The sequence below is a fragment of the Psammomys obesus genome, unplaced genomic scaffold (assembly GCF_907164565.1).
Source record: "Psammomys obesus unplaced genomic scaffold, mPsaObe1.curated_primary_1811, whole genome shotgun sequence".
In the NCBI taxonomy this organism is placed as follows: Eukaryota; Metazoa; Chordata; class Mammalia; order Rodentia; family Muridae; genus Psammomys; species Psammomys obesus.
This window is the reverse complement of record NW_026590707.1, coordinates 205,914-218,674: the sequence shown is the minus strand read 5'-3', so window position 1 is coordinate 218,674 and position 12,761 is coordinate 205,914. Positions and strand designations below refer to the sequence as shown.

The following is a 12,761-nucleotide window of genomic DNA, read 5'->3' as shown; positions in this document are numbered from 1 at the left end:
GGACGGCCGAGGGGGCTCGTCGCCCGCGGCCGGGCCGGCCGGGCCGGGCCGGGGCCGTCGGGGCACGGGCGTCCCGAGCGGCGGCCTCGCCGGCGTCCCGCGCCGCCTAGGCCTGGGGAGCGTGCGACGCCGCGAGCCGCGCTCTGTCACCGCCTCTTGTCGGTGACTAACTCCCGTCCGCGGGGAGCTCGGCGTCTCCGCCCCCGGGAGACCGGCGAGGAAGAAGCCGGGCCGAGCGTGGGTTGAGGCGCGGGGCACGGCTGGGGCGACGGGAGAAGGAGACGGTACTTAGCAGACAAGTTCAACTCCGGCTTCGGTCCGCCGCCTCCTTATCGCCCGCACCCGCCACCCTAGGCTCGCTTGCGCGTGTGGGCCGCCTGACATGTGCCACTGCTTTTGTTTTGATAAGAACCCGAAGCTGCTGCCGAGGAAGCTTCAACTCTCAGATTTTCAGCTCATGGCTTGGTACATCCAAGAGCTTCCCTGGCTCAGGGATAGGAAGCTCTGGGGTACGTTTCAGCGACCCGTGTTTAAACAGGGTCTCTAAGGGAGAACCTTAATCAATCAGTCACAGGGACAGCCTCATCCTCCCCACTTTTTCTCCCCCTTTATCCTCCACGTAGACTCTTCTTTGTGGCTTAGAAACCGTGTGTTAAAAGCAACCAAATACATTGTGTGTAGGAGGATTTCTGAATGGGGCCTGGAAGAAAGGCTTGATCCTGGGAGGTCTTTAGGTAAACTCTGCAGCTGCTTGAGAAAGGAGTATCGAGATTAGAAAAGTCAGTTCAAAGTAAGACCCCACTCCACCCCTTCAGTGCCCTAGAAGGGGGGCTACAGGTATAGATCTAGAGAAGTAGATAGTACTTTTCATCAAACAGTACCTTTAAGTAGGAGTGGCGTATCTCGCTGGGCTTCTGTTCAGACTTGTTTTATTACTTTAAGTGCACTCTTGTAACTTCTTAAGTGGATTTGAGTTGGGTAACTGTGCAAGGATGATGTCTTCATATTGTCTTCCTAAATTTAAACTTAAGTCCTTAGTAACATTTCTGATTATTTTTGAACTTAAAGAGTACCAAGGAAATAGTAAAGAGGCTTAGATCACAAACTCTTCTTTGATATAAGCAGTCTTTTAAAAAGGCTTTTCTGTCACAGCACTCGGGAGACTGCAGCAGAAGGTCTGCAAGTTCAAGGCTAGTCTGGGCCAGTCTAGATGACGAAGTAAAGACTCTAAAACAAACAATGCCTCCAACCCACACGACAAAAGGGGCTGTCCTCACTGTAGAGGGCAAGGAAAATTTGACTTTTATCCCCTGTGAATTAAAAACCCTTGGTGTGCTTTGATTCTAATCATGGAGAAATCTGAAATGCTGAAATAACGATTTTTGGCCTCTGTGTTCCAGGCCAGGCTGGTCTACAAAGTGAGAGTTCAGGACAACTAAGGCTACACAGAGAAACCCTGTCTTGAAAAACAAAACAAACAAAAAGATTTTTGGCATCCCAACACAAAGCGAGGAGTTGTGTGCTTTGTAGTCTTAAGATAGTAAGACATTTTAAGAAGCTTAAAACAAAACAAAACAACCCTCTATTTTCTCCCCAGTGCTGAGGCATTTGAGGTTTTGGAAGCCACAGTTTAATAGAGATGATTAATTTGGGTACAGATATTTGATCATTTTCCTTAAACAGAATTGTATTGTGTCCTTAGATATTTAATCCTTATTATTTTTGAATTGGCTGTGAAATAGAAGAATGCCATTTAGTTGTGTTAAATTTTGAATTATCTCTTCATTCCCTTGATTGGTAAAAAGTCATCTTTCCAAAAATGCATTTAGAGTGGATGGTATATGATGATCTGTAGAAATAGAAGGAAACCTGTTTCAACACATCTTAAATAGGTTTATATGACTTTGAAGATTATCTTTTATATTTTGAAAAACAATCTTGTATTTGAATATTTATCTCTGCTCACCCAATTACTTTAGTTTTCTTTTTATTTCTTGAATGTAAATTTCTGCCTTAATTAATGTTAGAGAGCTTTTTTTTTTTTTTTTTCCATCTTCTAGCCTTGCTCACTCCCCAACAACAAACCTTACTGGTTAGTGGATTGTAAGAAACCTTTCATTGCGGAACAGTATTCTGTCCCTGTCATTGTTGAAGTCTCTTAGCATCTCCCTCTGGAGCGTGTGCTTGGTTTCTCTCTCCGCTCTTCTTCTGTAAGACCTCATGTTCTTGAAGACAGAGAGCATGATGACCTGGACGGATCATAGTGGTTGTACAGCATAATTTCCTCTGCTTAAATGGTGTAGACTGCATGTTTCTGAACTAATTGCTGGCTCATTTGACCTGCTCTCTGAAAACCTATTATAAATGGCACATTAACTGTGGCAAATGTACGTGTTAAAACACATGATTTAGTTTCAAGTCAGATAAAGAGTTATACTATAATTTTGATTGGCTCAAAATTTTTACTTTTGGTTGTGAATTGTTAAAAAAAAACAGTTGGCTCTGAATACTAGAAATTATACATTTTTTTTAAAGTCATCTTTTCTTTCTAGTCTTTTTTTTAAATTTATCATTTATTATGTATACAGTATTTTTGCTGGCCTGCAGGCCAGAAGAGGGTATCAAATCTCATTATAGATGGTTACGGGCCATCATGTGGTTGCTGGGAATTGAACTCAGGACCTCTGGAAGAACAACCAGTGCTCTTAACCTCTGAGCCATCTCTCCAGCCCAAAATTATACATCTTAAATATAATGTAATTTGTTGTATTAGCCAGTAACTTAATACCTTTGTTTTTTTTCTGTTCGGAATTGAAATTTTACATCTTTGAATCCATGTAAAGTTTAGGAATCTCTTTGACCTCAGACTAAGTAGGCAGTCCAGCTTATTTCAATGTGGAACAAAGTGAGATTTCCAATACAAAAAATGTACAGAGAAAAAGATTTGACTAACTTATAGTACATTGTTTGTGTTGTTTACCAGTTCTTTCCTGTTAATTCAGCCTTTCATAAATGAGGAGAGGTTTCGGGGATTGACTAAGCTTCAGGATTGCAATTGTAATCCCATAGTTAGTACTTGACAGCACTAGAATTTTAATTCATGTGTCTAAGGCCCTTGACTCTGGTTTTTTTTGCCGTTTACCATCATAGTGCTTGTATGAAAAATTATTCCTGTTGTCAAAGTTGTAGAAATATGCACAAAGAAACTAGAATTACAAGCTATTGGAGTCAGCTTCCTAGGTGTTTTTAGGTGACTCATCTCTTGCCAGCTCAGCCTTGACCTTTACTGTACCCCTCAGTGATTAAGCTCTAGGTAGTAAGTGGACAAATCAAAGTGCTATGTGTTTGTCTATGAATGACAAGGTTTTGCAGTGTAGCCCAAGCTGGCCAGGAACTTGAGATCCTCTTGTACTTGAGTGCTGGGATTACAGACATGTGCCACCACACCTGGTGCCATCAGTTTATCGTGGGGTAAAATGCTTTTCATACCAGCTAGTTCCCACATTGGTGAGAGGATATATAAAATCTAGTTGTAATCAAAAGCTATTTGGTGAGCATGCACTTTTCAAGGGAATGTGGATAGTCTTTCAAGCTAATGTCTTCAAATTAGGTGTGTTTAGCCCTTTTTTGGGAATAAGTTGGCCACATGTTGGCTTGTGATTGTTGCCTTCACGAGTCATTTTTCCTAGGGTAGAACAGAGATTCCTAAATGCCTTTTGCAGCTTTCTTTCTTTTTTTGTTTTTGTTTTTCTTTGTTTGCTTGTTTGTTTTTTGAGACAGGGTTTCTCTGCCTTAGCTGTCCTAGAACTCAATTTGTAGACTAGCTGGCCTTGAACTTAAGAGATCCACCTGTCTCTGCCTCCAGAGTGCTGGCATTAAAGGCCTGTGCCATCATGCTCAGCTTCCAGCCTTATCTTTCCTGTGCTTAGCAGGCTGTGCTATTTTATGGAAACACATAGCTTTCTTTAGTCAAAATGTGTGTGTCAGTCATTGTAGCATAATGGCCTGTACTAACACTTAGTGAAGTAGTAGTCCATTTTGGCTCACTGTTGTGTGGCTTCTCAGTTTGGTTTTGCTATTGTTCCCTGGGCTCATCCACTTAATATGGAGGTAAAGCTCGTCTTGAGTAGAGTAAGCAATGAGCTCTAACACATTTGTGGGGTTTTGAAGGGATGATTTTTCTCATCTTAAGAGTAAGAGGGTACCCTGAGGTACTTGAGAATGGAGAGGTCTCGGGGTCATCTTTGTTATGTTGATGAGCGCAGTGGCCACCCTGGATTCGAGGAGTGATGAACTCAGACTCTGTGGCTAAGAAAACCAGTGTTGGGGCTGGGGAGATAGTATAGTTAAGAGCATTGACTGCTCTTCTGGAGGCCCTGGGTTTAATTCCGCTTACTCACATTGTGGCTCAGAACTGTGTGTAATGTTGGCCAGTGCCCTCTTCTTCTGGCCGCCATGGGCACCAGGCACAGACATGAAAAGCAAAATATCCACTTACATATTTAAAAAAATAAAGTCATAGTTCGAAGAATCAGCACATCTTTAGCTTCCTTTGCCAACAAATTGAGTTTTAGGTTATTTTTTATAATCTGATGTTATTAATCAAAATACAGTGAAAGTTGGGCTGGCGATATGGCTCAGCACTTGCAATGTGAGCCAGAGGACCCAAGTTTGATTTGATTCCTGGAACCCACAGTAGAAGGAAAGAGCTGACCTTGACACATGCTTGATGCGGCATTTGCTTGAGTGTGCTTACACTCTCAACACACGGAACACACACACACGGAACACACACACACACCAGATTTGTAAAAATTTATCCGAAAAACTTGTGGATGTAGTTTATTGTTTGTCCTTGTCTTTCCATAATGATTGTGGCTCTGCTGCTTCTTTAAAATTTGTCACTCCTGTGCCTGCCCTCCAGGAGCTGTAGGATGAAATTCCTCAGACACTCAGGCCAGTTAATCCCCACTCCTCCTCCCAGCGCTGGACTTTCTCTCTTTATGTGTTCCTCTGGCATGGTTCCTTTACAGTCCCAGAGATCCTCTTAGGACAGTGGTGCTCAACCTTTTTAGGGGGATGGATGACCCTTTCACAGGGGTCACCTATGACCATCACAGATATTCACATTAGTGTTCATACCAGTAGCAAAATTACGTTTATGAGGGAGCAGGAAAATAAAGCTATGATTGGGGGTTGGCACAATATAAGGAACTGTATTAAGAGGTCGCAGCATTAGGAAGGTTGAGAACCACTGGCTTAGGATCTTGTTTGCACATACAATCCTTGAACAATAAAAAATCCACACTCGTTTTTAGTGCACATATCCCATGGACATTTTTTAGAATTACCTCATTTATTTTTTATATAAAAAATTTTATGAAACGTATCCATTTTATAGAAGGTTCAGAGAGATTATGTAACTTACCCAAAGAAAAGTGCTAAAGCTAGGTTCAGACATTTCCTCTCTTCTGCCTAAATGCGTATAAAAATGAATGTGGACCATCCATTGATAGTATAGTACGTGTGTTTACTCTTGATATTTTTCTTTGGAGAGACTTTGAAAATGCTGAAATAATTTGTCTCCCTAAGGAGAAATGTCTACAATATAAGATAGTATTAGTTACGTGTTTCTTATGAGGCCAGCACAATGGACAATGGAAATGTCGAAGAGGAAGCTGGTTACTGTTTGCTGGAGTTGGGGAAGCCCTCAAACAGGAGAATATCTAAATTGGATCCTGAAGGATGAAGCTTGTAGGACAAGTAGTGGAGCAGAGAGATATTCTAGGCAGGAGACATAAAGAACTTCTTTAAAGCAAGGGTCAGCACACCAATTTGTTAGGGAATAAGAAAACTAAAAGCCTGGTGGATTTAAGAATTAAGGAACAGCACGTACAATTCAGGTGAGCACGAAGTTGCTTTACTTAAGGACTGAAACTTTACTAGCCAGATACAAAATGTGAAGAGCGCCAGAACAATCCAATAACAAAATCTAAAGCACTGCCCTGCCAATAATAATAATAATAATAATAATAATAACAACAACAACAGTAATAAAATGTTCTTCACTGAGAGGGTCATAAGAGCAGATTAGAACATGGGCATGACAGAGTTAACATGCCTTATATTATAAAGATGCTAGAAAGATGTAAAATGTATTTTTATGTCATGTATAAAATAGCCACGAATAAAATAAAATTTCACTAGAGTTATTACATCAAAACATACTTCCAACAAAGGTTCTTCATATAGACTCAAGGTCATCCAAGTTGGCATGTGTAGTTTTTTTTTTTTTTTTAACTTTTTAATTTTACTTACATGTATGTATGAGGGTAAATGCACATGAGTGCAGGAACCTGAGGGGCCAGAGGCTTCTGGTTCCTGGGAACTGGAGTTACAGACAATTGTGAGCTGTTGATGTGGGTGCTAGGATTCAAACTCGGGACCATTGCAAAAGCAGTAAGTTCTCTCTCTTTTTCTCTCTCTCTCTGTCTCTCTGTCTCTCGACAGTTTTCTTTGTGTAGCTTTGGTTGTCCTTGAACTTACTTTGTAGACCAGGCTGGCCTCAAACCAAACCACCTGACCTTCCCTCCCAAGTGCTGGTACTAAAGGTGTGTGCCACCACTAACCAGCTCACAGCAAGTGCTCTTACCTCCAAGTCAGCTTTCCAACCTCATGTATCATCATCATCATCACATGGTTATTATTATCAGCATTGCCTTTCTTTCTCTCTCTCTTTCTCTGTCTTTCCTTCTTCCCTCCCTCCCTTCTTTCTTTCCTTCCTTTCTTCCTTTCTGACAAGGTTTCCCTGTAGCCTTGGCTGTCCTGGACTTGCTTTGTAGAGTAGGCTGGCCTCAAACTCACAGAGATCCTCCTGCCTCTGCCTCCCTGAGTGCTGGGATTATAGGCATGTGCCACTGCACCCAACATTATTGTTATTGTTTTCTTTATTTTATTCTGATTGGTTTCTCTTGGTTTTCATAGCTTTCTTTCTTTTTAAAAAACTTTTGTTGCTATCTTGAAATGTATAAATGAAACAGTCTTAATAGATATGCCTCAAATGATCTTTGAAGATCTGAGTGTTTTTAGGGATAATATGTAAGATAGATACACTTGCCAAGAAGTAGACACAGATCGCTTAAAATACTTTGAGAATGATAGGAGAAGAGTTCAGGAAGGTGAAAGTTAAAAAGAATGACTTCGTACTGATTACATAGTTACTGAAAAGTAGACCAGAGTATATTTTTACTCTACAGAGGAACAAAGTTTACCATGGCCCTTCCAGTTGGGTGCCTGTTACTAACTTTTTGCATATGTCTAATAGTTTATATTTAGAACCTCCTTATAAAATAATTCATGAATACATGCTTAAATAAAAATTCAAACAATATGGAAATGTTTAGAACCATGCACATTTTTCTTTTCTTCCCATAGGAACATTTGTTCTTATATTGTGTCTATAAAGACACTTTTTTGTGGTTATAATGTGTGTATGTGGGCTTTTTTTTTAATTCAGTGTATTTTTTCTCCTAATCTTTTTTTTAAAGTTTTTCTATTTTATAGGTTTCTTGCACTTTAAAAGAAAGTAGGTAGACTTTTAGATCATAAAGGCTCATCTTAAGAAATTACTGCAGTTCAAAAAGTTACTGTATATAGAATAGTGGTTTTTATCCCTATCCCTAGTTGTTACCCTGGGCTGTTTATATTTCTTAGCTAGGATCCCAGGTAGCTTAGACTAGCCTTGATCCTCCTGTCTCTACCTCCCACATGTTACATTTGCATTTGCTGGCATATGCCAGCACTCCTGGTACCTTGGTTTATTTTTTGAGACAGTCTTAAACTGTAGCTTAGGCTGAACTGGAGCTCACTTTGGAGGCCTTGAAATAGTTGGGATCTCCTGCTTCAGCTGTCTGTGTGCTGGGATTGATTACTCATGAGTGAGCCGTGTATGCTGATTTTTGTTGACCACTCAAAATCTCTGCTTCTGCAAGTTCTCTCCTCCTCACCCTCTCTCACCTTCCCTTCCTTTCTTCTGTATTGTTGTTGCTTCTTTTCTTTTTATAGTTTGGTTTTCTACAAACGTAAAATCATTGCTTGCTGTAAAAGGAAAATAAAGGAAGGCTCAAGCTTGAAATAAGTTTGTCCTTCCTAGATTAAGAATTCTTGCACTGCTTACTGTCTTTTCATCACATAGAATACTTAAAGTTTTCTTTTATTGTTAGGTGCCTAGATTTATTAGTTTTTCCACTATTAAGGCCTTTTAAAAAGCTATGGTTGATTGACATTAGTGTTGTGAGCACTTTTCAGCAAAATAGCTTAAAAGTTGAAAGGAGACCGGGCCTCGGTGGTGCACGCCTTTAATTCCTGCCTCCAGAGGCAGAGGCAGGTGGATCTTTGTGAGTTTGAAGACAGCCAGGACTGTTAGAGAAAACCTGTCTGGAAAACAAGAAAGAAAAGAAAAAGTTGAAAGGAAAGGTTGAATCTGCTTTCAGCTGGGTTTCAGATTTCAGAACTGCAAGGAGAGCAACAGAACCAGAAAATTTGAACACAGATTTCAGAACTGGCACAGTTTGTCCAACTTTAGCTGATACGACGTATAAGTTGAAGTGTAATCATCTAGCTTAAAGACTTTTTCTTAATTTGTATTATGAGCAAGTTGATGAGGTGGCGTAGGGGAAGAGATCATAAAGCTGTCAATTTTAATGTAAAGTTTATGCAGTGATAGGTAATGGGATTTTGTTTTTGTTTCTTAACCAGTGACTTTTTTGAACGAACCATTCTCTGCAACAGCCTTGTGTGGAGTTGTGCTGTGACGGGTAGACCTGGACTGACATATCAGGAAGCACTTGAATCAGAAAAAAAAGCAAGACAGAATCTTCAGAGTTTCCCAGAACCACTAATTATTCCAGTGTTATACTTGACCAACCTTACTCATCGTTCACGCTTACATGAAATTTGTGATGATATCTTTGCATATGTCAAGGACCGATACTTTGTTGAAGAAATTGTGGAAGTCATTAGGAACAATGGTACAAGGTAAAGTACTTTTGATTTTTCTTCTTGATAAGCATAAATTGCTTAGAAGTCAAAATATAGTCAGGTGTGATGTTACATGGTATAATATCAGCATTTGGAAAACTAAGGCAGGAGGACTGTGAATTCTAGGAGATCCCAACTATTTCAAGGCCTCCAAAGTGAGCTCCAGTTCAGCCTAAGCTACAGTTTAAGACTGTCTCAAAAAATAAACCAAGGTACCAGGAGTGCTGGCATATGCCAGCAAATGCAAATGTAACATGTGGGAGGTAGAGACAGGAGGATCAATTCTAACCACAAAGCAAGACTGTCTAAACACAAACCACTTTCCAAATGTGAAATATGGAAAAAGCGATCTGAGAATATCTTTCCTTTTGCTTTCTTCTAGCTACCCTGTTAGCCCACAGATTGTCCTGTGGTAACTACTTTTTACATATCTTTTCATTTATGTGCCACTAAAAATACATACATGTACCTATGCAAACATACATTGGCATAACCTTCTCCTTTTAATATAATAGGTAATGTTCTTTATAAACTTTTACTTAAATATATTTGAGATCATATTGCATAAACAGCTTCTCTTTAACTTACTATAAATGAACTCCCTTACATGGACATTCCATATTAACAAGGCCTGAAATACTGATATCTACCATAGCCTCATACTAAACAATAGTTTAAATATACTTGTAGATATTGATGGCTTTCAGTATTTTATTTAACAAAACTAGAATTACAGTCCACCTTTTTGTATTTCTGTCCCTTAAAAAAGCTTTCCCATACTTTATAGAGACGCTAGTATACACAGAGCCCCGGGTTTGCCCCCCAGCACTCCATAGCTGTGTGTGGTGGTACTTATCCAAAGTCTCACACTCCTGTCCTGTAAGGTAAAGTCAGGAGAACAAGTTCAGGGTCATGCTTTGCCACAAAGAAATCTCAAGGTCAACTTGGGATAGATGAGACCCTATTTCAATAAATAGAATAAGGGGGAAAAGCCAATTATTTTTAGAAGGCTCCTATTGCTAGCCCTGCTAATACCATGTTGTGTAATACTCAAGAGACAGGAGGGTTGCCATTAGGTCAGCCTTATCTACATAGTACCAGGCCAGTTAGGGCTACATAGGAAGATTTTTGTCTCAGAACAAAGACAGAAAAAGCAGGCCATGGTGGTAAATGCCTATAATTCCAACACTTGATGGGAGGAGACAAGGACATTAAAGGTTGAAGGTTATCCTCAGCTACATACTGAGTTTGAGGGTAGCCTGCACTGCAGAAGAACTTGTCTTCACAGGGAAAGGGCCAGAGCAACGGCTTAGTTGGTCAGTTGCCTGCCTCCCAAGCATGAGGGCCTGAGTCCAGTCCCTCAGAACCTGTAAAACCAGGCCAGGCATGGCGGCATGGGTTTATAATCCCAGCCAGAACGAGTGGGCAGCAAGCAGAGTCCTGGCTTGTTGCTGAACCAGCATAGCCTACTGGACAAGTCCCAGGCCAACGAGAGAGCCTGTCTTAAAAAACAAGGTGGATACCATCTGAGGAAAGTCAGCTGAAGTTGGTGCTTTGGCCTATACACACACATACACACACACACACACACACACACACACCCCAGGACACACAGGTGCAGACGTCTACATACAGTAAGGAGTAAATGAGGGCTCATGTTTATGATCCCAGCACTTGGGAGACTGAGGTTAGGAGGGTTGCTGTGAGTTTAAGGACAGCCTGGCCTATGTTGTGAATTCAGGTCAGCCTGAACTACAGACTAAGACTAATGTTTCATGGTTGAAGTGATACCCTGAAAAGATAGATTATTGTGTTTTGATCTATATCACCATAGGAATAATGGACACATATTTGAGGACTGATTTTTTTTTTTTTTCTTATGGCTACTTATTTTATTAGGGTAGATGTGCTCTACAATTTATAAATTATTGTGAAATATAAATTTAACAATGTGGCTTACATATAAAAATACAGTAATTTTTCTATATGTTTTGTCTTACCATTGGGAATATATATGCATATACATATGTATGTGTTCAACAGTACTGAGTTGGGATCCTTTGTAGAAGGGGGAAATTTAGTGGTAAACATTTTATTGAAACTCATTAGGAAAACACCTGTTCTTGTTGAATAGTCTGTGAAAACAAGAAATTGTTTCTCTAGGGGCTGGAGAGATGTCTGGGTGTTAAGAACTTATACTGTTCTTCCAGAGAACCTAAGTTCAGGTCCTAGCATCTACATCAGGAAGCTCACAGTCTCCTGTTAATAGCAGCTCCAGGGTGTCTGGCTTCCATGGGCCCCTGCACACATGTAACATACACTCACAGACACATAAATTAAAAAAACTTTAAAAAATTATTGTCCCTGAGTGAGCTGTCCCAGAAGCAGAAAGACATACACAGTATATACTCACTCATATGGACATATAATATAGGATAAACCTACTAAAATCTGTACATCTAAAGAAACTAATCAAGAATCAAGAGGGAGGACCCTGACTAAAATGCTCAATCCCCATCCTGAAGGGCAGAGAGGATGGACATCAAAAGAAGAAGAAAACAGGAAACAAGCTAGGAACCTGACACAGAGGGCCTCTGAAAGGCTCTGCCCTGCAGACTATCAAAGCAGACGCTGAGACTTATGGCCAACTGTTGGGCAGAGTGCATGGAATCTTATGTAAGAAGTGGGAAATAGTAAGAGCTGGAGAGGACAGGAACTCCACAAGGAGAGCAACGGAACCAGAAAATTTGAACACAGGGGTCTTTCCAGAGACTCATACTCCAACCAAGGACTATGCATGGAGATAACCTAGAATCCCTGCATAGATGTAGCCCATGGCAGTTCGGTGTCCAAGTGGGTTCCATAGTAATGGGAAGAGGGACTGCCTCTGACATAATCTGATTGGCTCTTTGATCACCTTTGAGCAGCCTTACCAGGCCACAGAGGAAGACAATGCAGCCATTCCTGATGAGATCTGATAGATTAAGATCAGAAGGAAGGAGAGGAGGACCTCCCCTATCAGTCGACTTGGGGAGGGGCATGCAAGAAGAAGGGAGAGGGAAGGTGGGATCAGCAGGAGAGAAGGGAGGGACTTATGGGGGGAAACAAAGCGAATAAAGTGTAATTAATAAAAGTTAAAAAAAATAAATAAAATAATAATAAAAGAATAATAATACTGAAAAAAAATTATTGTCTTTCTGAACAATAATAAATCTTAAGTTCCCTTATATGTTGGCCATTTTGTAGTCTAGTCTGGCCTTGAACTCAACACAGTCTGCCTGCCTCAGTCTCCCATATTTCCTGGCCTTCTTTTTGTTGTTATTGTTGTTTTGAGACAGGCTTTCACTATGTGCTGGGACTATATAGAACAGGCTGGCCTTGAAGTCACAGAGATCTGCCTGCCTCCCAAGTGCTGGGGATTAAAGGTGGCCTTTTCTTATTAAACTCCCATCCCTACCCCACCCAAGACAGAGTTTCACTATGTAGTGTTGGCTGGCCTGGGATTCATTATGTAGACCAGGCTGCCCTTGAACTCACATAGACCCACGTGTCACTGCCTCCCATGGACCACTATAAAACACAATTTTTTATTACATTTATTTATTCAGTTTGTGTGTGGATGTTGGTTTTATGCACACGTGTGGGAGTGAGAGGGGTAGGATCTTTATTCCACCGTGTAGGTCCTGGGTATCTTCAGGTGGTCAGGCTTGGCAGGCAAGCAC

The 12,761-nt window shown here is 40.7% G+C and overlaps 1 protein-coding gene across 1 annotated transcript in view; it reads left to right on the top strand.

Annotated features, from left to right (window-relative positions):
• Nucleotides 1-12,761, top strand: part of Baz1a (bromodomain adjacent to zinc finger domain 1A) — an 86,360-nt gene that overhangs the window by 915 nt on the left and 72,684 nt on the right. Inside the window, exons 2-3 of the mRNA XM_055608705.1 lie at nucleotides 12-162; nucleotides 8,758-9,036. Coding sequence (XP_055464680.1) covers nucleotides 12-162; nucleotides 8,758-9,036 — 430 coding nt within the window. The remainder of the gene's footprint in view (nucleotides 1-11; nucleotides 163-8,757; nucleotides 9,037-12,761) is intronic.